Below are 27,946 nucleotides of genomic sequence, written 5' to 3'. Positions count from 1 at the left end.
AACTATGGATTCATAATTGCCCTCCCACACACACTCTCTCTCTCTCTCTCTCTCTCTCTCTCTCTCTCTCTCTCTCTCTCTCTCTCTCTCTCTCTCTCTCTCACGATTCGGCCATTTGAGCTTCAGGATCGTCACACGAGAGGGATCCGTCCAGCGCACGCGAATCATCATTTCATCACAGACATGGGTTTCCATCAGTCTTTCGGAAGGACGACGGGATCGGCTGATTTCTGCACGAACACCGGAGAGATGTTCGGATAACTGGCCTCTGTTTTCATGTCCAACATCTTTCTGAAGTGCTTCAGGTAAACGCTACAAGTGACGCTACTGTTACGACTGTCACGCGCTTTGATTGTCTGTTGGATTCTGTTGAGTGATACAGTGTGACAAGCCTGGGGGGAAAACAGTCATGATTTGGCGCGTTTTTACCTGAGATTGTGTTTTGATGAAGGTGGATCTCACGAAAACATGTTCGGGTAACATTTCAACCTCAAAATCTAAATGAAAATAAAATGTTTTCGTGACATTAAAATGTTTTGAGTTGTGACTCTATTTTAACACATTTAACACTTTTTACATTAATGAGTAGCCTACAGTAGATTGTAACGCTGTAATAAGAACTACTGTAGTTTAGCTTTACTAATTAAACATAACAATTTATGTATAGGCCTGTTTTACCATTTAAATTATATATGTATACCGGTATATATTTTTTTTTAAATTATGGTAATAGGGGTGCTTGCTTGTCATGCATTTCATGTTACAAACTAATGCACAAAAAATTGAATGTTTTATATATATATATATATATATATATATATATATATATATATATATATATATATATATATATATATATATATAAAATTAAGATGTGGGAAATGTGCCATTTTAATTAAGAGTTTTTCTTGTCAGCTGGTTGGTAGACTATAATTAAAAGCTATTGGGATCTTGGCGTGGGCAGCAGATTGCCCTCTACATGCTCTCTATTGTACAGAGAAGGAGCAGAGATCTATAGTAATTTGAGTGTTGCATTCAAAATCTTATAGGTCTACTTGTACATTACATTTGTATTTTCTAAATTTTCTATATGGAAATTAAACATGTAGCTAAAATGCATTAATGTTTCTGGTTTAATGCATATTTTCATTTCCGTTCGGGATAGTTCTGTCATTAATTACTCACTCTCATGTTGTTCCAAACCCACTCAAATTTGGAACACAAATTAAGATCTTTCTGATGAAATCTGAGAGATTTCTGTCCCCTCCATTGACAGTTACGCAACTACCACTTTGACGCTTCAAAAAGTTCATAAAAAGATTGTAAAACTAATCCATATGAATTAAGCGGTTTAGTCTAAATTTTCCGAATACACTTGATCGCTTTATTATAAACAGATGGATTAATTTGCGGTAAGCTGAAGTTCAAGCATGTTTGCTTGATGTGCGAGAACCAATGAGGTTCATTCTCGTGTTACGCAGAACGTTTGAGTTTCTGTGAGAACCAATGAGGTTCATTCTCGTGTTAAGCAGCACGTTTGAGCTTCTGCAAGAACCAATGAGGTTCATTCTCGTGTTACGCAGCACGTTTGAGCTTCTCCAAGAACCAATGAGGTTCATTCTTGTGTTACACAGCACGTTTGAGCTTCTGCAAGAACCAATGAGGTTCATTCTCGTGTTACGCAGCACGTTTGAGCTTCTGCGAGAACCAATGAGGTTCATTCTTGTGTTACGCAGCACGTTTGAGCTTCAGAAGGAACCAATGAGATTCATTCTCGTGTTAGCAAGAGGTTCGGTTGAGTTTCTGTTGTCTATCTGAGTTTATATGTGAATAAAAGCTTAAATTAAAATTGTTCATCATAAAGTTATTGAGTCTCTTCAGATAATTTGGACTAAACCACTCAATTTATATGGATTTGTTTCTCAATCTCTTTCTGAAGCATCAAAGTGGTATTTGTGCATCTGTCAATAGAGGGACAGAAATCTCTCAGATTTCATTAAAAAGTTTTTAACACTTTGTTTGTGTTTTGAAGATGAACAAAAGTCCTACGGGTTTGGAACGACATGACGGTGAATAATTAACGACAAAATTTAAATTTTGTGTGTGACCTATCCCTTTAAAATCCTAAAACTAAAAAGCATTTTCAAGAATTTAAAATACAACTGTAATAATATATTTATTACATAGATGAAAAAAAAACTTTAATGAAAATGAGAAATGTTGCTCTTACTGTCAAGAGCATGTAATGACATTTCATGGAACAAAACCTTGAGGTGATTAACCTTTCAGTTACCATCTCAGCATAAAGCTGGCATGGGACATACTGTAAGTCTTATAAGACGATAAGTCTTTTGTTACTACTTGTATCCGTGTGAAGAACACAAAAAATGTAGGAGGACTTCGACGACTAGGAATTGATTGGATGGTTGTGGTTTGTTATTTGCCCCACCCTCGAGCCAGTAAACACAACATCAGAGAAGAGATGATGTCACTGCAAAAGGGAGGGGAAGTTCATTTGAAATTATTTTAGTTTACGAGTACACATGACTATTTAAATAAAAAAAATAAAAAATAAAAAGTGCACTGAAAAGTAATTTAGAATAATTACTGCAATAGTCCTTGAAATATTTCATGATTTTATTTTGACTTTAACAGCTCTGCATCCCAAAAGGACTTTGCTGTATGATGACTCATTTATGTTCACAGGAACTATGGCAATAAAACGTGTCTCTCTCTCTGTTTAATGTCTTAGGGAGAGTTTCACAGCTTTACAGTGGAAGAACTGTGCAATTAAGACATCAATGATGGATCTTAAAGTGGAACCTATGGACATCGATTACGACCAGCCGCCTCCCCTCCAAGTGTTCGCTCACACCTCGACTCTACATGGCATCTCTCATATCTTCTCTTATGAGAAAATCACGGCCAAATGCTGCCTCTGGGTGGTGTTTTTCCTCAGCTCTTTGACCTTTCTCATGTACGTCTGCGTCGATCGGATTCAGTTCTACCTGGAATACCCTCACGTCACCAAGCTGGACGAGATCACGACGCCCGTGATGGTCTTCCCCGCGGTGACGATTTGCAATCTCAACTCCATCCGCTTCAGCAAGATCTCACGCAACGACCTGTACCACGCGGGGGAGTTCCTGGCGCTGCTGAACTCGAGGTTGGTGAAAGCGTGCATATCAGTCAAGGGGCCGTGGTTAAGTTTTAATAATGAGCATGAGTCACTCGCTCAGTAGATTATGCTCTCATATTCCCCGCATGAACACACAAGCGCATTGGAGTGTAAATGATTAGTGTGTTTTTATTGAAATTGAGGAGCGGAAATGAAAATGCAGCGCTCTGGGGAGTCCCTGTACTGAGGTAGTGATATTGTAAATTTCCGTCCTGCATCTCCATCTTGTCGTATGGAGTCGCTAAGTGCTTTTCTGGCAAATGTAAAGATGCAGTCTGATTATTTTTCCATTTTAATCAAGGAAAGTGACCGGTAGACTGTGAAACGCAGATGTGACGGGTCTTTTTTGGATTGTTGAAGTGTGACTCCAATATTAAAACAAATATATTTGGCTTTAGCGTCAGTATCTGCTTCCATCTGGCATCAGGAAGTCGTGATTTAGTTACTGCAGTGTTGTAACACCCAGCAGCTGTGATGTGATGTGGGTTTGAATTGGACTTCTGCATCCCAAGTGCTCACACACACACACACTGTCTCTCTTTCTCGGTTTTATTCTGCATTCTGTCCAATGAGGCACTTTTCTACATGTTTACAGAGAATTAACCTTGACTATTCAATGTCCTGAATGGAACATGCACAGCTTTTCTGCATCAATGGCACAAAATAAATATTGACATTTTGCCATTGTTTGGGCTCAGTTATTTGAGATTCAGATACCTCTAAGTTATGCGTGTCTTTTTTTATTAGGAGTTTGTTTTTTGTTTTTTACTATTTGAAAAATTGCTTTATCTCTGGTGAAGGTCTGTGCACAGAAATGTGTTGGCAAAAAGAGTATTATATTTACAGCTCCATTTTCTGATCATTTCGACCTCTCCATGTTTCAGGAGTTGCTTGTATTGTCCCAAAAATTATTTTTCTTTTCTTCCACACACCTTGTTGATTGTGTGAATTTGCTCCAGAATAGCTACACAACTTTTTTGAAGTTTTTTTTTTTTTTTTTTAAATAATACATTAAACATCAGCAGATTAGCAAATATTGTTCAGTTAAATGATCATAAAGTCATTCAAATTAAAAAGTACATCAAAGCAACTTTTATAGGTAAAACAAAAAGTGGCAGGTCTATTTAAAGGGGTCATGAACCGCATTGGTTTATTGTTTTATAATGTTTCCTGTGGTGCACTTATAATGTCAGTATGATTTTTACATTAAAAATTGTCATAATTTAGAAATAAAAGGCTATTATTAAATAAAAGGAAATAAAGGGCAACTGCTGTGATTGGCTGCTGTGAGACTTCAGTGTAAATGCCCACTGCTGTGATTGGCTGCTGTGAGACTTCAGTGTAAACGCCCACTGCTGTGATTGGCTGCTGTGAGACTTCAGTGTAAACGCCCACTGCTGTGATTGGCTGCTGTGTGAGACTTCAGCCTTTTAAATGTCCACTGCTGTGATTGACTGACTTCTTTGCAAATTAAATAGCTAAGTATTACATGTGGAACGCCATTTTTTGAGCTTCGAAGCTTAGGTGGCAATCAATATCGAATATTCGAAGCTTCGGTGGGTGGGGCTAAATATATAATAATAGTGTCGGTTTGCATTTGTATCATCTTTCATGACTTCACGTTTCACTCTTCGGCATCGTAAATGTGTTGTGGCAGACCCAGTGGAGTGCAGTGTTGCATTTGGTGCAATATGATCAGGTGGCACACATTCTTTAAATATTAATAAACATTTAATAATCTTTTAAATAGAACAGTTTCCGGTACGCATTACACGGGCAGGTTTATGCTCCGAAAACGGACAGGGCACAAGTGATACAAAACACAAAGTCTGTTGAGAGCAAGAACTTTATAAGGTATTAATAACGAACCTTTCTTTAAAACAAATGAATCCCAAAACAGAAATTAAATTAGTAACACACAGTGATTTCAACGAACTGTAATAAATAAAGAACACGGTAGCATGCTTATAAACAGTTGAATAAGAATAACTTAATTGTTTTTAAAATGACAAAATGTAATATCTTTATTCTATATAAGGGATTTATTTTGTCTTTATTTTTACGGAAGTCACGTGTTGAAAAAAAAAAAGAATATTCGAATCTCAAAACTGAAAATGCCACCTCACCGAACGAATATTCGAATATTCGATTATTCTAGTACAGCCCTAGTTTTTACTGTTACAGCTCTCAAGCTCTCAACTGATCTTGAAAAGTGCATTATAGCATTATATTTAGATTTTGGCATGAAAGGTTGCAGTGATGAGCATTTTAGTCAATCACAGACATGTTGAGCGCATGTATGCAGTAATCTTGTCATTTCAACTCGATTTCTGCACACTTGTGAATGCTTTCATCTTAAATAAGAGATTTGTTGATTATTACGGGAGTTTTGTTGAGAGTCCAAAACTGCAAAAGTCTGTTTGCAAAGCCTACCCCGAAATTGCAACTGATTTAACAAATAATCCACAGTGGAATATACAGAACAAATAAATAATTCTCAACTTTCCTGTCGCTCAACCAGTAGAGCATGGCGCTAGTAACACCAAGGTCATGGGTTCGATTCCCAGGGAAAGCAAGAACTGACAATGTGTATCTTGAATGCAATGTAAGTTGCTTTGGATAAAAGCGTCTGCAAAATGCATAAATGTAAACTTAAACATTGACATTGTTGAACATAAATAAGAACATTTCTAGCATTAGGATCCTTTGGAAGGTAATGATCCTGTTTCGCTCTTCTCTCCTCATCATCTCACTAACATACCAGTGGGCGGGGCCTAAGTTGCATTGTTATTTAGGGCTCACGCTGAACCCGGCGTATTGCACAGCTACTGACTAACCTAAATGCCTCTTATTGGGCATTGTGTTCACACACTCAACAAACATGTCTGTGATGGGCAGCAAAAACACGTCAAGAAACATTTGATGTTTCAGAATTTTGAAAAGATATTTTGAAAAATGTCGTTGTCAAAACAATAGAAGTCAATGTGGTCTGATCTTGCTTTGGACCCCACTGACTTTCACTGTAGGATCAAATGACTCTTCCCTGAAAGGTCCTTTTGAATAGTTCTCCTATGGCATCGCTGCAATAAACACTATTTGGAACCTTTATTGTTAAATATGAACTCTTGCTATTTCTGTGTCTGTCTCTATAGACATGAGATTCGGGACGCTCACCTGGTCGAAGAAAGCGTGATGGAGGTTCTCAAGGGCAAAGCAGACTTTCGCGTCTTCAAACCACGACAATTCAACATGTGGGAGTTCTATAATAGAACAGGACACGACATTAAAGACATGCTGCTGTCCTGCCAGTTCAGAGGCTCGCCGTGCCGACCCGAAGACTTCAGCGTGGTGAGACACTCTAGAGATGCACAGTGATAGATTTCTTTGAGCTCTTTTCACTTCAAGCCCTAATGCAGCCCTGGTGTATTTATTTGATCCGAATCTCTCCGGCGTACCGAAAGAGCTGGAGGCTTTTTACTAGGTTTCATCCAAACGCTGGGGTGTGTTATTTGACAGTCCAATCATTTACGCCGCTGGAATGAAGTTTGTAGTTCTCAAGATTTCCCAGGGTTCTCTCAGCTGTGCTGTTGAGTTGTTTTATGGCTTTCATTTCACAACGCTAACAAAAAGTACCGAAAAATACCCATTTCTTTTATGTGTCTGGTAATGTGGTAAAGCCAGGGCTCAACTATAAGGATGGCGTGATGGCCCGAGGCTAGTGTGAGAGAGGTTTGGGCCAGAGCTGTCAATTCAGTTGAGTTTGCATGCATGTCGAGCGGCTGTTTTGTGCACGAGTGGGTCTACACACAGGATGTGCACTGAAAAACATTATAGCGATTTAATTTATACACTACGGTTCACTAGTTTAGGGTCAGTTAGATTTTTAAATGTTTATGAGAGAGTCTCTTATGCTCACGGCAGCTCTTATGCTTTATTAATGTTTAAAACAGTCGTTCTGCTTCATATTTTTGTGGAAACCTTGATACATGATACATACAAGTCTCCTGCTCACCTAGGAGGCATTAATTTGACCAAAAAATACAGTAAAAACTAGCCTAGAAATCTAGACGCACCCTAGCGGCAGCAAATTTAATCTGCCCGCAAGTGTCGTCTAGGAACTCTCAATACCCTTCTGAGCTGTATTCCCCTAACCCTTGCCGGACCAATCACATCGTGTATAGAGTCGGCGGGCGGGGCTATAATGATGACGGCCGAGTTGCGTTTGCGTGCTTCTAGTAAACACAGAAACTGGTGAACGGCGGCGGTCTTTCGAATCAGCTTTGACCGCGACTCTGGAAGACTTGGAGTTAAGCTTTTCTCTGAGAAAAGGACAAAGAACGGCACTGAAGTCATTCTTAAAAAGGGAAGATGTGTTCGGAGTTTTGCTGACCGGATACGGCGAATGTTTAATCTATCAACGAGCTCTGCTTCACCTTCGTTGCTCTGGTTGGTTGTAGCGCTATCCTATCGCGTGCAGAGGGAGTTTGAAAGACAACCGTTTATCCCGCCCCTCAGACGGAGCTGTCTATGGTGAGGTTCCAGACCAAACATCTTGATGTGGGTCTGGCTTGTCAGGCTAAGTAAAAACTGTAAAATTGTGAAATATTGTTATACTTTCAAATAACTGTTTTATATTGTAAAATGTAATTTATTCCTGTGATCAAAGCTGAATTCTCAGCTTCATTACTCCAGTCTTCAGTGTCACACGATCCTTCAAAAAATCATTCTGATATACTGATTTGCTGTTGTCTGGCTATCACCAGACCAATCTCAATTTAAGATTGAACATTAGTCTGTGGGGAGTCTGCTCTGTATTTTCTACTGCACAAGAGGCGTGATCAACAAGCATAGTTCAAATTACTCAGTATGCAGTTGGACAGTCCTTCAACCAATCAGACCACAAGAGGCGTGATAAATGAGCATTATTCGAAGGACTGTACGCAATTGGGTAGTCCTTCAACCAATCAGACCACAAAGAGGCGTGATCGACGGGCAATGACCCATCGTTTCTCAATCCGTCATCATGTTAAACCCGCCAATAGCACCCCAGGTGGATAAGCCAGTCTGTGATAGGTTTGCGTAAAATGTAATAGAAGCAGTAGAAATGAATTGCTGGGCGAAATCAAATTATATTTTTTATTTTTATTAGTTTACACAGTCTAGATTTGCTGCTCAAGAACACATGATCCTTTCTTTACATACAGACAAGATGTAAACTGTATATGGTTTAGCATAGTGAATTGGTTTTGTTCATGTTTGCCTAAAAATCATCTGTTTAGTGCAGGTTTAAAGGGGGAAAAAATAATAATTAAAAATATATATTTACTCACCCTCAAGTTGTTCCAAACCTGTATAAATTTCTTTTTTCTGCTGTACACATAAGAAGATATTTGGAAGAATGGAGACTGACACAGATGTGAAGAAATTGTTGAATAAAGTGGTGATTTTAGTTTTTTGAGAACAATAAGTATTCTCATCGCTTCATAACATTAAGGCACATTTTAAGAGTATAACGAAGAGTTAACAATATCTTCACTACGTTTCTAGGCCTTGAAAGTGTTCATTAAATTGCTGTCTGTAGAGGGGTCAGAGAGCTCTCAGAGTTCATCAGAAATAACTTCATCTGTGTTCTGAAGATGAATGAACGTCTTACGGGTTTGGAACAAAATAAGGGGGAGGAATTAATAACAGAATTTTCATTTTTGTGTGAACTAACCCTTTAATGGCGAAAAGCAATTTGGAAATGTAAATTGATATTTCTCACTGACACACTACAGCAAAATATATAAATAACTGGTGTAAACCCCTTTTCCCACCCATGGTAGTAACGTCTGAAACCACAGCTATAGTATTATTTTTAAATGAGAAGCCAGTGACTCAGACCTAAATTTTTAACTGTAAGTGATGAGAGCAGATGTGAGCAGAAGCTCATTACTGGAAATGAGCACTGGAGCACGAGTTCACTATGACACTATGAGGACTATGGTGCTGAAAAGGTTGCTTTGGTGATGTAACCATGTTTCCCTCCAAGTTTCCATGGCGACATGTGGTACTGACTCCCCCGTCCCCGTCTGAAGCATCTGAAGTCTTTTGTGTGGCGTGTTGGTGATAATGCCCTACTTACCCAAATGCCAACACGAGCATATTGGACAGGGATTTTTCCATCTCTAAATATAAATGCTTGTATAACAGCATTAGTAGTTCCCTGATGAGCAAAGAGTCTCCCAAAAAACCTCTGCATGTTTCTTACTCCCCGATGATTTTAGCTTCACCTTCATTGCCAGGCTTTTGAAGAAAAGCCTGCAGTCCTGTTTGCTCCCGGCTGCTTTAAACTCCCACAGCAGGTTCAAAATATCCAGCTGCCTTTAAAATAGGTCAGTGTTAAATATTAGATTCGGTGTGATGTGTGAGAGAGCGTCTGGGACATTCTATTCTTTATCTCTGTCTTTAGTGACTCAGTGCTTTGGGAAAAATAGCCCAGTGAAGTGCACCAGGCTTTTTGTAATTGTTAATGGAGTTCGAGGGATGGCTCTCCTCGGTCTATCTTTACGGCCAGCCGGCTCTTTTTTTTTTCTTTTTTTTGCATTTGAATTTTTTTCAGCCCTGTGTAGTTACAATTAAATGCTTGATGGGTTTCGTTCTGGGAGGGGAATTGCTTGCTTCATTGGCCTTGATGTCATTCGGCTAACTATTTGTATACTCTCCAAACTGCTTTATTTGGCACTTTCCACAAATAGGATGTGCTTGGTGTGATGCTTTACTTTTTTCTAAAATCATTGGAGGCAGAAGTCCCATGTTTTCTGCCATGGGAGTGACACCTATTAAAAGTAGCTAGTTTTAAAGGGCTAGTTCACCCAAAAATGAAAGTTCTGTCATTAATTTCTCACCCTCATGTCGGTCCAAACCCGTAATAGCTTTTTTCATCCTCAGAACACAAATGAAAATCTGTTATGACACAAATTCCCTCCATTTCAATATCTGTAACATTATTTACAATTCTAAACCAACAATTGCACTTTATTTCACATGGCGGGAAGTCAAGTAAATACTTTTGTTCCATTTCCTCAATTCTTAAATATTGTTTTGTTAAGCTCATATTGATCAGTTTAGTCAGTCAACCCTGTGTAATCAGGTTAATTTATCATGAATTTGCATAATGTTTATACATTACAGTTTGGGGACACTACAAGTTTTGTTTTGTTTTGTTTTTTTTAAGAAATAATACTTTTATTTAGCAAGGATGCATTCATTTAATTAAAAGGGACAGTAAATACATTTATAATGTTACCAAATATTTGTAATTCTTTTTAAACCTTTCTATTCCACAAAGAAAACAAAAAATAATTCCTCAAAAATATGAAGCACCACATGTTTTCAACATTGATAATAATCAGAAATATTTCTTGAGCAGCAAATCATCCCATTATAATGATTTCTGAAGGCTCGTGTGACAATGAAGACTGGAGCAATGATGCTGAAAGTTCAGCTTTGATCACAGGAATAAATTACTTTTAAAAATAAATTAACATTGAACAGTTATTTTTAATATTGCTGTTTTTACAGCTTTTTCCATCAAATAAATGCAGGCTTGTTGAGCATAAAAGAAACCACAAAATACAGTGTGTACAGCCAGCACGTAACTAAAAATAGAGCTGTGAGATTTAAAAAAAAAAAGAAAAAAAGGGCAGTCAGAAACACACGTCCCCTTTTCTGTAGAGACTTCTTTAATAACCGAAGCTTCAATGTTTCAGATCTTCAGTTTCAGATGAATAAATTATTGTGCAATGAATAATCACACATGATAATGAGACAGTGATTAAAGTGCCTTTGCATGCCGTCTGTGCTCCCACCCCACGTAAATGATGTTTACAGCTAATCATGACAGCTAATTGCACTCCAGAGTTTTGCCGAAGGATAGACCGGAAAACTGGGGGGGTGGGGGGTCGTTTGCATAAAGAATGAAGACCAATGAGAAGAACACGCACAGACTACCAAATACTAACTGACTAATCTAGGCATCTTTAACTCTGTTAGCCCATTAAAACGCATTTCAGACGTACTTTAATTTGTTGATGATGACAAAATAATAAGGCAAAGACAACGTTTGTTGTTATTCTTATACAATAATTTACGCAGAGTTTGCATTTCTTCAGAAGTGAGTGAGTGGGGCTTGCTTGTGCAGTTCCAGTCAATGCCACAGTACTGCATTGTTATGGAGTTGCTAAGAGGTTCTGAGTGTTGCTATGCAAAAATTAGGGTGTTCCGGTGGTTGCTAGGTTGTTGCTTATTCGTGCTATTTAGCAAAAGAGAGGTGTTATTACATTTCTAAGCAACCAGATTTGCTAATATTTTTGCCAAAGGATGAAAAGCAGGTAAAAATGGTAACACTTTACAATTAGGTGGCAGTTACTTAAAGTCCTGTGGTGAAAATCAAGGTTTTAATGTTGTTTATATGTCTTTGTGGTGTTTTTAATATCCTTTAAGACAAACCATGTGCAAATTAATCAGTCAACACCATTGCTGAGTATTTTATTAAAACTGCTTTTTATAATTTTATAAAAACACATTATTAGCTGTTGTTTGATAATATAGTCAAGCAAAAGGCTAATTGTATTAATTACGGCTATGTATCTGACGTTGTAAAGAGCGATAGCATTGTGCAGAGTTTACTGCAGTAACTTGAGTGAAGTTGAGCGAGTCAGTGGGTCTCTGAGAGCTGGTGTAAGTGAGTGGAGGCAGGGCTAATTTGCATATTCATTAGGGGTATAACGGTACACGTATTTCTACCATTCGTACCGAACCGTTTCGGTACAGGGCTTTCGGTTCGGTGCACATGTGTACAGAACTGTACGAATGCAAGCTTTAACAGTTAGCAGTCGGCTTGTTTTAAGCGTGGGGATCCAAGTCCACAGATATCACTGTTGAATAAAAATAAATATAAAAAAATTAAAATAATTGCTGTAGCAGTGCAGCGCGCTTTCAGAAACCCTCCTCCACCTTCCCCAGCTCCACCTGTATGTTATATTGCAGTGTTTGTCATCTGGTGAGTCGTGACCCGAGAATGGTTTGCAGAATGTAGAGTCAAAAAAACAACATCAACACGAAAACTATTTATTCCAAATATTCTGAATTATTATTTTTTTTTTAAAGATGTGCTAATTCAGTACCTGCGGTCAGATGAGATGTTGTCAGTGTCATAATTCATTAACGTTATTTTTAATAAAAAATTACTCAATAAAAAGCCTCTCACCTCAGAAAAACAACCTTTTTCTGTCGTCAGGCAGCGCTTAATTGCACGCTGTATATAACTTCACCAATAATCATAGTACGTTGTCAATTAGTAAGTCTCAAAATAAAAGTAAAGAAGAAAAGTGGGCCTTGAAAGTGGTAATTGCATTGCTGTCTATAGAGGGGTCATAAAGCTCTCAGATTTCATCAAAAATATCTTAATTTGTGTTCTGAAGATGAACGAAGGTCTTATGGGTTTAGGCTGACATGAGGGAGAGGAATTAATGACAGAATTTTCATTTTTGGGTCAACTATCCCTTTAACAACCATCCAACTGAAAGTAACACGCTGCCAACTATACTGAATCATCCACAAGTTCTGACATGCTCTGATTTCTATGGATAAATATTTCCCTATGATTTTATTTATGAGATGCAGTTGTGTTTTGTTCATCAGCCTTAAGACATGATCATCCTGAACAAACTGCTTCTCTCCTTGCCGATGTCCTCCATCTATCTTTGTCTCTCCTGCTGGAGTGGTATAATCATTTCACCTCGCAGCTCCTCCGGCGCAAATCTCTCTCACACAGTGGAGATTTAAATCAAGGCGCTCAGTCGGACTGACCTGCCCTCACGAGGACCCGCAGATCACGGCTAGCCATGATTCAGTCAGTCAGATAAATTGGAAGGTGCTACAGGGTTTGTGGCTATATAGACAACAAAGCTGATTTGCATATTGGTGAACAAAACTGCATAAGGTGGTTTGTTCTGGTTTTGCTGCAAAACCTTCTTAAAGTCACCCTGAAATCAATTCTGTTTAGTTTTTTTAATGGAATATTACAATATTTATTATAAATGATTTATCTTATGCACATAATTTTTGTATTAATGTCCCCTTGTAACCTTTAATCGGAATAACTTCCCCTCCCTCTTGCAGTGACATCATCTCTGATGTTGTGTTTACTGGCTCGAGGGGGGGGGCAACCTGTCACTCACATGAGACTGACCAATAGCAAACCACAACCAGCCAACCAATTCCCCACAGACACAATCAAGTCCCCACCTACATTGTTTTTGTTCGAGAAGCGAACGTTTTTTTCTCGGATATATATCACAATAGGAAAGAAAAGGTTATCGCATCTCCTTTTTCAACTTTAAAACCAGCTAAACAGAGCAGGTTTTCAGAAACTATGATGAGGTAACCACCTTAGGCTAATTCTTCTGTAGTTGGATGATGATCTAGTCTGGATTTTGTAAATCGGTTAGCTGACATGGTTGGTATACTTATGCATTAAGGAATGCAAAACATGCTAGATCAGGGGTTTTCAAACTTTTTGTGAGTGTGGACCACTATTTGTAATCAAAATATTTGGCGGACCACCTCATACACATAATAAAATGTCTACACACAGTCCTGCCTGAATTAATCCACACCTCTAAATAGTGTTACTAGCACTAAAACTATAACTAGTCATCACATCAGTACAACAGGCTTAGGAAAGTTTACTGCACACAACGGCTGCCACATATTTTATTTATTTATTTACTCAAGTGCCCTAATGCTAAATAGCTTTCGCGGTATTTTCTCTTCACCCTCCTTTTCTTTGTTTTTTTTATGATGAATCTGGCTCATAGATGTATCCGACTCACTGTCAATCTCTTCGTTTTTTGTAACTTCTGCCTCTGTCTCTTCTCTTCAGAGAACCCGTTGCTATCCACCGATCCATAACGGCACTGAACTTGAACGTCACGGCCAAGCGCCACTAGGCTATTTTAGTAATTGCACAATAACGCGACAATTTAATACAAATGTTATATCAATATAGGCCTACATATTCTTTTTACTTTTTATTTTTTTATGGGAATTTCCTGGTAAAATTAAGGTAAAAAAAAATATATTTTATTTTATTTCACCTTTCCACGGACCACCTGCAGTACCCTCATGGACCACTAGTGGTCCGCGGACCACAGTTTGGGAATAACTGTGCTAGATTATGATCTCACTGTCTTGTGTTATATGCTGTTTGTTAAAACTTCATTTTATGGTTCAGTTCTCGCTATTAACTAGTTGCTTATTAGCATGCATATTCCTAGGACATTTGTGATTTATTAGCACTTATAAATCACATATTAAAGGTGCACTATGTAGTATTTTTGTAGTAAAATATCCAAAAACCACCAGGCCAATGTTATATATTTTGTTTAGCTAACAATATCCCAAATGTTTTCAACTGTTTGTAAATCGTGAAAAAAATTGCTATTTTAACCAAGGAGCCGGGGCGTCTGAGGGAACCGCTGAGTGAACTCACAGAGTAACGTCATAACATCATTTTAAACACACTTAAATCTATCTAATATGATAAGCAGAGCTGTGTTACCTCATACTCAAAAGTGGAAATGTTGTCGGCGACTGTGTCCCATCATAATAAAAGTCCCGTTGCTCGTGAGCTGCGTGTTTGCGTAACAATCGCTTCAGCGGCCTTGCTCAGCTCCACAACACTCTGTCCTGCTCTGCTTCATACTACAGTAACTTTAATAACCGCATCCATAAACATGATTTCTGCCTGAGTCCTATCCCGAATATTTTCCACCGGCTGTGGGAAGATCACATGTCCCAAGATGCTGCGCTCAAACTTGGCGTCATCAAACTACGCCTTTGTTTTGAATAGGCGCCCTCTAGCGGACGGAAAAGTTACATAGTGCAGATTTAATGCTTTATGCTGCATGACCATATTATACATCCCCTAATCTTACCCAATACCTAAACTTAAAAACTACCTTACTAAGACATAATTAGGAGTTTATTGAGGCAAAAGTCGTAGTTAATAGTGAATATGTGTTCTCCATACTAAAGTGTTACCTGCTGTTTTTAAGATTAAAAACACATCTCAGGACTGCAGAGAATTTGTATTGCTCAGTGGTTGCTGTCAACTTTCTCTGAGATGTTTCACTTAAAATGTTCTAAGTAAAAAATAAAAATAGACCCACGAGACATTTGTTGACTTTTAAGAATATAGAGCTATAAAATAAATGTGGATAGAAGCTCAAATCATTTTGTCTTGGAGATCTTTTAATATTGATCGCTGGGATTCGTTTTTGGAAAGCACTGGGTAAAGTTTGAGATGTTTTTGAGACAGCAGATAAGCTAATTTATGTGTTATACACCACCGTTTGTGGTTGGTAAGATTTATGTTTTTGAAAGTTTCTTATGCTTATCAAGGCTGCATTTATTTGACCAAAATTGTAAAATAGTATTACAATTCAAAATAACTGTTTTCTATCTGAATATATTTTCTAATAATGTAATTTATTCCTGTGATCAAAGCTGAATTTCCAGCATCATTACTGCAGTCTTTAGTGTCACATGATCCTTCAGAAATCATTATAATATGAGGATTTGCTCCTTATGAAACATTTCTGATTATTGTCAATGTTGAAAACAGTCATTTTTGTGGAAACCATGATCTGGATCCTTTGATGAATAGAAAGTTCAAACGAACAGCATTTAAAAAAAAGTAACATTATGAATGTTTTTACTGTCACTTTTGACCAATTTATTCACGCTTTCTGAACAAATAAAAGTAACCCCAAAGTTTTGAATCGTAATGTATATGTCTTTTGTTTATATGTCCCTTTTGTTTTTTCTTTGTTGTGGGAGCTGGTTATTCTCGTAAGAGTGTTTGCCATAACTAACGTGAGCTATACTCAGATAATGTCGGTACAAGCGGTTCTGTAGGGCTACCGGAGGCTCGGTGGACGTCACACAGAGATATTTTTGTGGAATGTTTGTGTAAGTCACAGGAACATTAATGGATGCTGATCTGGACAGCAGGGTGGTTTGATCTGGTCTGACGGGTCAAAATCTCTCAGGATCTCTCCCTATGTTTTCAACACAATCAGACAGATGGAACTGTGCTCAAAAGGGAAATGTCTTGAAACACTTTAAATGTTTAATTAATGTATCAAAGAGAACACAGCGAGAGGACAGAGCCAAGTGTGTGTGTGTGTGTGTTTGTGTGTGTGTTTCCGTGCTTTAACACTCCGGTATCTGTTGCCATAGGAACCGGCTCCCTTTAATAACTCAGTGGGTCTACAATGAACTTTTCTTTTTTATTCCTCTCCTGCTCTTTCATAGTTTATGTCTCAAGCCAGTTTTCAAGAATAGAGATTTTTACTACAGAAGAATTGCTACGGCTCTTGTAATAGCACTTTATTTCCTTCAGATCATTTCAGTCTGGCTGCACGTCTCTTCTGACAGCAGGGGAAACAAAACTGTGTGAAAATAATAAATGCAACCGACTGTGCTATGTTAGGAAGCTGTAGATATTAAATTTTATGCAAATATTAATACATTTCAAAAACATCTGGGTCCAGAATGCAAAAGCAGTTGAGAACCAGACCAGTTGTAGAAATCAAAAGTTATCTTTATCATCATTACATTGAAATTTTGTATTTGTGGCCAGACAACTCCCCGGATCTTAAACCCATACACAGAGAACCTGTGGTCAATCCGCAAAAGGCCCAAGCTCAAGTCCAGAAATTGTGATCAACTCCTAAGGCATCACTAATAAGGAAAAAAATGAATGACAATCAGTCAGAATTTGGCATTTAAAATACTGTGAAACTAATCCATATGAATTTAGCGGTTTATTGCACATTTTCTAAGGAGACTGAATCGCTTTATATGATTTTATATGATATACGATAATTTTGCCAGATTGAATTGAGTTTTTTCACATAAAATAAACTCACACATTAGTTTTGGTAAAAAGAAGCTCAAGCATGATTACTTGACGTTTGAGATCCAATGAGGTTCATTCTCATGTTATGCAGCACGTTTGAGCTTCAGCGAGAACCAATGAGGTTCATTCTCGTGTTACGCAGCACGTTTGAGCTTCTGTGAGAACCAATGAGGCTCATTCTTGTGTTACGCAGCACGTTTGAGCTTCAGCGAGAACCAATGAGGGGAAAAGAACCAATGTTTTTGTTTGCTGATCAATGTTTAGAGTAAAAAAAAGTGTTTCTTTGTTAAAAATGGCACAATGAACACCGCACAGGTCTAGGACTTCAATTTGTTCTTCTCAGGTGGTCAAAGCATCTGCTCAGTAGAAATAAACAGTAATCTAATCATTTAGACACAAAATATTGTAATGGAATGTATGCAGTAGTTTTTGTGTGTGTGTGTGTTTTCAGGTGTTCACGCGTTATGGAAAGTGTTACACCTTTAACTCTGGTAACACCGGCCCACCGCAGATCAGCGTAAAGGGAGGGATGGGAAACGGCCTGGAGGTCATGTTGGACATTCAGCAGGATGAATATTTACCTGTCTGGGGAGAGACAAGTGAGACCACATGATTAAAACACCAGGTACACGCTACTCTCATTCTAACCTCTCACTCGCTTGTTTTCTCTCACAGACGAGTCGTCATTTGAGGCGGGAATCAAAGTCCAGATTCACAGTCAGGACGAGCCTCCGTTTATAGATCAGCTGGGCTTCGGAGTTGCACCAGGATTCCAGACGTTCGTTTCCTGCCAAGAGCAGCGAGTAGGTGTGGTGTTAATATGCGCTTTAAATGGACCTTCTTCTCTTTTTTTGACTCATGCTATTTGTTTTTCAGCTGGTGTATCTTCCTGCTCCGTGGGGGAGCTGCAAGTCGGCCCCTCCAAACTCGGATTACTTCAAAGTGTACAGCATCAGCGCCTGTCGAACAGACTGCGAAACACGCTACCTGGTGGAAAACTGCGACTGCCGCTTGGTTCATATGCCTGGTGAGTCACTGCACTAATTACAGCAGCTCGTGAGGTTCACTTGCCATCAACAGTACAAAATCAAGAATCCATCAGGTCGATGAAACAAGGAACAGGCTCATTTATTGTCTGTGTTGTGAAATAAAACATTGAAATTGCTATCTTTGTTGTTTGCTATGTTTTCATCTAGCTATTTTTATGCAAATTTCAGGATATTGCTTAAAGGGGGGGTGAAACACTCAGTTTCAGTCAGTGTCATGTCAATCTTGAGTACCTATAGAGTAGCATTGCATCCTGCATATCTCCGAAAAGTCTTTTTTTTTTTTATAATTATATAAGAAAGATGCGCTGTTCCGAGTCTTTCCGGAAAAAGCAGAGCGGGTGGGGGCGTATCGTGTGAGCGGAGCTAAATAATGACTTGTGCGCGCTGCTGCTATTGTGTTGAGTCGAGTGCGTCGTAAAGCTGTGTCATCCCTAACAGCGGGAAAAAACTTTATTCAAAATAAAAATATGGCTTTTAATCAGATACAGCCATACATCTATGATCCGGAATCAGACCCAGAGGCTGCAGGACCTTCATAGAGTCCTTTGTGAAACAGTCGGCACCGAAATGCAGCGAACTGATATAAACATTCGCGCAACTCAGTTGCTGATCTGGAAAAGCAAATTACATCCACTGTTGCCTTAACGCGGGGTTTTTGGGGAATCTGTGCAGGACTGTCTTGGTCTGGCAACCAAAAACGCACTTTTTTGGTGACATTGTAATTGTGCACATCACCTGTGCAGCAGCCTACAAGCCAGCGCTTTGATGGGGGTAGCCTGTTGCTTTCGCTCTCTCCCTCTCTCTCTCTCCCTCTCTCTCTCACGCTCTTCCGGTAGAATTGTCCGTAAGGCCCATACAAGGAAATTCCGCCCCCATTAACGTCAAGGGGACGCATGATCGCAAAAAACTTGCCGAAACTTATGACTAACCGGAAGTAGTATTTTTGACAAAGAAATACTCCCATCAAACGTCCACCTTAACTTTTGAAACTTTGTCTATGTTTAGGATGGGATTCCAAGTCTTTAACAGTGTAAAAAGATCAGTATGCATGAAACAGCATTTCACCCCCCCTTTAACAAATGGATGGAAATGGTGGAAAAGGATGCACATTCATTCTATAAATGTGAATAAAAACGAATGAGTATTGAGGTGGATAATGTTAATGCAGACATGTTCACAAGCCCCTAAAGTCCAAGTCAAGTCTCAAGTCTTTTTCCATTTTTAGCAATAATTATTTCAGCTAGATATTGTAATTAACCATTTTTTGAAATATCAAAACTGATTTCAACTTCAAAAAGCACACAAAGTATTTCTTACTTTTTTATTCACAATAATAAAAACTATGACTTTCGCAATACTCGCACGTATTATCTGAAGACCTCTGTGATTTAGAAATGACTCCCCAACATCTGAGTTTTGCGTGGCGCATTCGCACGGGATAAGCAAAGCCTGTGATTTTACTCGAATTTACTGACTTGCCTCCCGGATATGATGTCAAGACTTGTAAATGTTTTTTCGTTATTGCTGTATGAAATCATAAACAGTATCGATATCGTTTTGATTGTACTAAAAATTATTTTATTCAGTTAGAGAACAGACGCTACGATAAAAAACTGAACTGAGCACAGACCAGCGGCAGGAGTCAGATTCAAAGCTACATGCAAAACGCCCATTTAAGCGAGCTTGTCATTGTATATTTGTACTGTTCTGTTATGTTTTTCATTAAGAATTGTATTGATATTAATATTAAACACACCATTCAATCAGTTTGCTCCCAAATTGGTACTCATTCTAAAGTGAAAGTATCCGTGCAGCCGCAAGGGAATTCATAACGGTGGGCATTCATTATAAATGCAGACTCCATTCTTCGTGAAAGATAAAGATAGAAATGCGCGCAGCAAATCCATTTTTATTACAGATATTTTGATATTTTCCCAGTAAATAACGATTTTGTTCTCTTGAACACATGGTATGGAAGCGGTTCTATATTCAAAAATGTTTTTTGCAATCATTTTTAGAAAAATATAAAGTTGCAACTTTGTATGGAAAACTATTAAAATAATTTTTGTAATTGAAATATAGTTGAAATACAATAAAATACTTTTAAAAAAAATTAAAAAGCTAATAAAATTGACAAAAGCTCTAACTTTTCTTTGTTCAGAATGAACAAAATTGAAATAATGAGTCAGTACTTCATCAGTTCAATCCAAAACGTGTTTTTGTCTTACCCTGATTCACTATAGTAAGCTTATAATAAGGTATATTTTATACCTGACCCAATGTTTTTTTGCAGGAAATTGCATTCTTGTCTCATGCATAATTTGCACTTGATTATACCAAAGTTGATTTTCAGTCTGTTTGTTGTGTTTTTATAATGGGACTGTCACCACAGACCCTCATCTTCATGTTACAATTTACAACGTCTTTAGTGACTTGATTATAGTTACTATAATTGTGTTTAACAGTCGCATCTGTAACATACTGGCAGGCATTTATATGTACTATCGTGTGAGTTCACAGCTGCTTTGATGTCAAGTTAATCAAGCAAGCGAATCCAAATTAAACCTGCTCCTGTTAGACCACCCCTGGCACTGAAATGTAATGTAGTTGATTACAAAAGGCTAAATTAACATGTATTAGTGTGGGATTTTAACCCGAGGCGAGTTATATCTGAAGTAAGGACTCTACTAATATTCATATTCATTATGAACCTCATGAACATGGTAAGTGAAATGAATAAGTGTGAATGCTTGAGGCTTTCAATATAATAAAAAGGAATTGAACATTGTGTGTTAGTAAAGTTTTGATCTTACTGTTTTACATGTTACATTGAAGCAAAATTAATTAGATTTTTCATGTGCATTTATCAACTAGTATTATTATAGTATTATTTATAGTATTTATTCATATTTTGAGTTAGCTCTTATTTTAATATTTTCAGTTTTGAGCAACTTTTTTCTTTTTTTGTAGTATTTGAAATTAATTTTCATACTTCAACTTTAACTTATTTGAGTTAGTTGTCAAGTTTATGTTTTTCATCTAATATTTATATTAGATTTTTTCAGCTTTATTTCAGTTAATGCAAAAAACAAAGCACAATAAATACTTTGTAAGCTATATTCCAAGTCTTCTAAAAAAATTGCATTGGAAACATCATAACATTTCCTTCTGTGTTCTACAAAATAAAGGGAGAAGACATATAGGTTTGGACGATATAACATGAGAAAAAATGATGATTATGAATTAACTTATGGACAAACTGTTTCAATAAACAGTTAAACAAGACTAATAAAAAGTGCAAAAAGTGAACATTATCTGAATTTAATAAATGAAAACCTTAATGACCCCAAAAAATTTTGGAAAGCAATTAAATCATCTTCAGGTGATGTGCCACCACCCATTATACCTGAAGGTGAAGTAAGGGGTAAACAAAATATAGTAGATACTTTCAATGAGTATCATTATTTATTTTTTTCTGGAAACTTTTGGCCGCTAGCCTTGGCCAGGACTCCCTGGGAGAAGAGTTATTGTAACTCAATGGGACTTTCCTGGTAAAATAAAGGTTAAATAAAAAAATTAAAAAATAATGCTTCTTATGTACTGCCCCCACAGGTGATGCGCAGTACTGCACCCCTGGGGTCTACAAGGAATGTGCACATCCAGCACTCGGTGAGTAACTTTTATCATGAGGCAATGTAACTTTATTACAATTTTTCCCATGTAGTGTGTAATATAGCTGTAAAAACTCTGCAAATTTTCAAAGATCAAACTTTTTCACAATAAATGGAGGGTTTGTCTCTCCTCCCCAAAAAAGATTCTGATGCCTGAAACAATTCGTCAGAAAAGTTCTGCCTTACTTCCTGCACAAACCTATGTAGGTCTGCAACAAATCTGCATAATATCAGCCAATGATCTTCATTGGGTGCTCGCAAACGATGTTTATTTTGACCCTCAAACACTGTAGTTGTAGCTGAGACTAGTTTGTGATGTCGAGAAGGCGCTGTTTTCGGTGCTGCAAAAGAAAATCAATTTTCAAAGGATGAGGACTCGCACTCAAATTAGCAGAATAGTAAACAAGCTTTGGGACATACACTACATACACTTGCGTCTTTAACAGATCGTTCTGTCGCTTAGCTACGTACATCCTGCCACCGTTTAACTTGCCCTGTCAATCATCTTGTCACAAAATCTTGTCACAAAATCACAAGAAATAGTGTTGATCTGCCAGTCGAGGACGCTCCTCGTGTTTGAATATTGATGCATTTAAAGGTTAATGAACAAACATATCTTTATAAAAGTTCACAATGCTGTTGCAGATGAAATATAATGTGGTTAACATTGAATAAATATATTTTCTTCAGGTTAGATACTGATTATTAAAAACTCAAACCCCTTTATCTAAACCTTTCTACTTATCCGACAGACTTGCACATCTGCCATGTTTGTTGTCTTATCGAATCCTCATCCAACATGCAATGGGCTGTAGGCACTATTAGCCGTTAAAAATGTTCACGGATCTGCACTTGGATTCTAACGTAGACCATTCGAGTATCATTGGAATATTAATTTCCACGTACTGTGATTAGGGACACACTAATTCTAATGGAATACGATAGGATGGATAGTATATGAATTGGGATACTGCATCAATCCTTGATTGAACTGCTTCAGACACTAGGGTGTGTCTCAATTTGCGTACTTATGCACTATTAGCATAGTGTGCACTATAATAGTGTGAGTTGCGAGTTCACACTGAAAATTCCAAAAAGAAAAAGTGCCCTTTAAATACCGGATGATGCACTTACATTTGGTCCAAAAGTGCTCCAAGGAAGGAACAGTGGTGAACCGGCGACAGGGTCATGGGCAAACAAGGCTCATTGATGCACGTGGGGAGCAAAGGCTGGACCGTGTGGTCTGATTAAACAGACGAGCTACTGTAGCTCAGATTGCTCAAGAAGTTAATGCTGGTTCTGATAGAAATGTATCAGAATACACAGTGCATTGCAGTTTGAGGTCTATGGGACTGCAAAAGGGGGACCAACACAATATTAACAGTGTAATGTCTGATTGGTGTAGTGCGTCATTTGGGAAGCAACTACTGTGAGAAATGAGCACTTTATAGTATGAGAACATTTTAATTGTATTTTTTTTTTACCTTAAATGCATGTAAACCTATTGTAGCAGACCTCCAAAACAAAATTAGCAACCATTAAAATAGCAATAATAGGGACAAGTGTAATGTTTGCACTTATGTCCTTTCTCTTGTTGCGGTTGCAAAGATTTCCTTGTGGAGACGGACAGCGACTACTGCTCATGCGAGACTCCGTGCAACATCACGCGCTACGCTAAAGAGCTGTCCTTCGTCAAGATCCCCAGCAAAGCGTCTGTCAAATACCTCGCAAAGAAGTACAGCAAATCGGAGAAGTACATAACGTGAGTGTTCAGTAAACATCGATCGCTTTGTTAGCTTGGCGCAGTAGTGTCTGTTCTCCGTCACAGACACTGGTGTTTGAACGTTTCTTAATTGATTAACTATGTAGATGTCAGAGACTCTCCGGAAAGATGGAGTGTGAGATAATGTGTTATTGTAATTTTTAATCTGCCATGCTGGAATGCCAAACACAAGCTAAACTGTGTTGTGTGTGCTGTCAGTGAGAATGTCCTGGTGCTGGACGTGTTCTTCGAGGCTCTGAACTATGAAACCATTGAGCAGAGGAAAGCCTATGAGGTGGCTGGTCTACTGGGTAAGTCACGTGTTATTTTTTAGCGGTGTCTGCTAACTCATTTTTTCTTCAAGAAATGTAAATGTCTGTACATCTTTAGCACTTCAGCTCAGTCTCTGTGTTTGTGTGTTGGTAGGTGATATCGGAGGACAGATGGGCCTTTTCATTGGAGCCAGTATTCTTACGATTCTGGAGCTTTTTGACTATCTTTATGAGGTAAGGTTTATGAAGAAGTATCTGTATAAATGTTCTGTCCTGTCATAAACATTCCTGCTGGGGTTTGGTTTTATTTGTGTAATGGCATTTTTACATTTTACTAAAGAAATATTTTAATCCAACAAAAAAAATGCTCATGTTCATCAAGTTCATAAAAATCTCTTGACTCAATATGGCAAGCTAAAAATACACTTCTGTTCAAAAGTTGGGGTCATTAAGAGGTTTTTTTTTTAAAAGAAATTAATACTTTTATTCAGCTTTTATTATCAAAAGTGACTGTAAAGACATTTATCATTTAAAAAAAATAAAATAATAATGAATATTTTGTTTTCATTGAATCCACTGAACCCATTGAATATATTTAAACATGTAATTTATTCCTGTGATCAAAGCTGTATTTTCAGCATCATTACTCCAGTCTTCAGTGTCACATGATCCTTCAGAAATCATTCTAATGTGATGATTTGTTGCTCAAGAAACATTTCTGATTATATACATTTTTTTGAGCAGATGTTTTTTAGCATCAACATTTGGCACATATTTGCGATGTCATCCATATTCTCAAAACTATTGTTTTTAACGTCTTTAAAATCAATATTTTGATCACCAGCAGCTTCTTTAGCAGGGGCCTGTGCCATGACGGTAGTTGAACAAACTCAAGATTAGCTTCAAGTTGACAAAACCAATCCAATCAGGCCCTGTTGTTTCCAGCTTCCTCTGTCAAATCAGGCTTTGATCTAGCCTGGTTACAACCAGAGCATTCTCAGTAGTCACTGAGTTATGGTCTGGCAAAGCTTCATAGCCAAATCATTTCCAAAGGGGCGTCACCAACGGACAATGACGTAGCAGAGCGACGGAGAAACATCTGAGACAGCAATTCTGTTTGTGATTTCAGGGAAGATGTTGCATTGGCTTCTGACGACTTTTGCCGTTGTTGTAAAAGAAATATGATAACTGCTGATAATAGTGCCCACCGCTACTCCATCAACATTTTTGCAAAATTTGGAAAACCTAATAGCATCTCAGACCGACTGAAACCTCTCGGGTTAACGTTGAACAGAAAACATCAAGCTCTGATCGTATTTGCCCCTGTTGTAAGGTATTTGTATTGCGTTGGAACGCGATTTGCAATATTTTGAAAATAATATAATATTGAGGAGTCTTCAAATTCAGTCATTTCAGATGTGTTAGAACATTTTCAGACTTGACCATAGTTACGCTAGTTATTTATTTATTTACAATTATTTACAATTTTTACATGATCACAAGATCTAGTGGGAGGAAATAAGCACAGAAAGGCCAGATCCAGAGCTGCTGTGTGTGTTAGCACATGATCACACACTCCCCATCCTCCTCATCACAGTAGCCGGTGTAATCCACATCTGGTAGCTGAGTGTTGTTCTTTGCTCAGGTTTTAACAAAAAGAAAAAGTTTAAATGGGTTAAAACGCGATAGCTGATTCAAACGAGTGTAAAGAGTAAAGCCTGCCCCAACGTTTCTGATTGGTGCCGCGAGTTTGACAGATTAGACATTGGTTTGAATGGGCTCTTTGCCAGACTACTTGCAGAGCATATCTAAGTTTGCAGGAAGTTGCAAGAAGTCCTCGCTGCAGCCTGTAGCACGATGACGTACTGGATCAGATCCAACACGTACTGGACGCGCATCCGCGGTGGTTTCATTCACAATCCGATGATGTCATATACGCATGCGCAGTAGAGTTTTGGTCACACATTAAGAATAGCACAGAATCATTATAAATTAACCCAGAGATCGGTAGGCTATGACATATCTAGACGCACCCTAGCGGCAGCAAATTTAATCTGCCCGCAAGTGTCGTCTAGCAACTCTCAATACCCTTCTGAGCTGTATTCCCCTAACTCTTGCCGGACCAATCACATCGTGTATAGAGTCAGTGGGCGGGGCCATAATGACGACGGCCAAGTTGCGTTTGCGTGCTTCTAGTAAACACAGAAACTGGCGAACGGCGGTCTGTCGAATCAGCTTTGACCGCGACTCTGGAAGACTTGGAGTTAAGCTTTTCTCTGAGAAAAGAACAAAGAACGGCACTGAAGTCATTCTTAAGAAGTGAAGATGTGTTCTGAGTTTAGCCGACCGGATACGGGGAATGTTTAATCTATCAACAAGCTCTGCTTCACCTTCGTTGCTCTTGTTGGTTGTAGCGCTATCCTATCGCGTGCAGAGGGAGTTTGAAAGACAACCGTTTATCCCGCCCCTCAGATTGAGCTGTCAATGGTGAGTTTCCAGACCAAACATCTTGATGCGGGTCTGGTTTGTCAGGCTAGTAACGATCCATCATCCAGTACGTATTGGATCTGATCCAGCTACGTCATCGTGCTACAGGCTGCAGCGAGGGGTGTCTCAGAAGTTGTCTGGGTTTTCCCAGGCTAGCTTTAATCCTGAGTTTAGGTGTGACAACATTAGCGAAACAGCCAATCACACTCTGTGGAAAAGTTAAACTGTGATTCACTTCTCGCAAAAGAAGCAGCGTGATTCGCTTATTGAGTCGACAGAGATTCAATTATTGTTGTGCCGGAAAAGTATCCGTACACTATAATATGCGTTTAAGAGTTAAGGACAACATCTAATTTTTTTTTTTCCTTTTTCGTCCGTCAAGGTCATGAAATACAGGTTGTGCCGCTGCTCCGACAAGAAACATCACAACAACAACAACACTGATCACGGCACTGTTCTCAGCCTGGATGACGTCAAATGTCACGTCAGTAAATTCCATTAACATTCCCGCAATATTCCAGCTGTGTGCCTGCCAGCCATGTTCCGGTCATGTTCTACATTTTAGCGACACCAGCACGGTTGTTTTCTACGGATTGTTCTGGCATCTTGTGGTGTACTCTCTCTTTCTCTCTTATGCCTATGAATGAAAATTTTCTAGTATTTTTCCAAAAAAGTTTTTGTGGTTTTCTGAACAAGCTGATTTTGATTTTGCCTCTATACGGCAGGAATGTCTAAAACTTTAAAAATATGAATTAAATGGTTCGATCTTTGTGTGCCTGGCCTTTTGCAACAGAAATGCGTCTGCTAGCTTGAGGGGTTACTGTGTTATTAATTCTGTGCATCTTAATAGATATGATATGGCTGTAAATGCATTGTGACAGGCTATTCGTTGCGCACGGCGTTGTTGAGGGAACACCAGTCTGAAGAAGGCTGTAGTTGCTATGATATGAGTGTGATATCGTCGACTCGTGTCACATCAGAGACTATCCCTGGATATTCCCGGGGGGTGCATGTGAGCTTCTGTCCGCGGTGTCACGTTCGTGTCGGGAGCTGGAGTGTGTGTGTGTGCATGTCTGTAATTGTGTCTGTTAACGTTGTGTGCCATTGCTCTGCGTGTGTGTGTGTGTGTGTGTGTGAGCTTGACTGCAAGTGCATGGATGTGTTTGTCTGTTTGTAAAGGCTGGTTCACACAGAACGCGTTTTTGCTGTGCGAGAAGCGCAATGTCCGTCTAGCACGTGCTTACATTGAAAAACAATAAAAGTAAACGCAAAACTAACGCAGTGGCACGGAAAACGGCATTCTGTGTGAACGGCTGTCTTTCTGCATGTATATATTACATGTGATTATTTCTAGAATGGATGAGGAAACATTGGAGCAACAGGGTGTCAGGTATTTTTAAAAAGGAAACCAACTATTTCTAAGTCCCTGATGCGTTAGATAGATGTCAAATGCCAGCAGATAGTATGCAGTGATTTGTTGTGGAATATGGTAGTTTATGGCTATTTATTTTACGGTTAGATTTACGTTTAAGACACTATATTAATCTCATATACAGCA

The 27,946-nt window shown here is 38.4% G+C and overlaps 1 protein-coding gene across 1 annotated transcript; it reads left to right on the top strand.

The window, feature by feature from the left end:
* The first annotated feature begins 95 nt into the window (after nucleotides 1–95).
* Nucleotides 96–27,946, top strand: asic1a (acid-sensing (proton-gated) ion channel 1a). The gene is made up of 11 exons (XM_067414419.1): nucleotides 96–305; nucleotides 2,753–3,166; nucleotides 6,331–6,526; nucleotides 17,599–17,746; nucleotides 17,823–17,950; nucleotides 18,024–18,174; nucleotides 21,809–21,865; nucleotides 23,476–23,629; nucleotides 23,849–23,940; nucleotides 24,056–24,135; nucleotides 26,771–27,946. Exons 1-11 carry the CDS (start codon nucleotides 277–279, stop codon nucleotides 26,888–26,890), a joined length of 1,569 nt encoding a protein of 522 aa, XP_067270520.1. The 5' UTR covers nucleotides 96–276; the 3' UTR covers nucleotides 26,891–27,946.

This window comes from Pseudorasbora parva, chromosome 13 (genome assembly GCF_024679245.1).
Source record: "Pseudorasbora parva isolate DD20220531a chromosome 13, ASM2467924v1, whole genome shotgun sequence".
NCBI lineage: Eukaryota > Metazoa > Chordata > Actinopteri > Cypriniformes > Gobionidae > Pseudorasbora > Pseudorasbora parva.
This window is presented reverse-complemented; position numbering and strand designations above follow the sequence as displayed.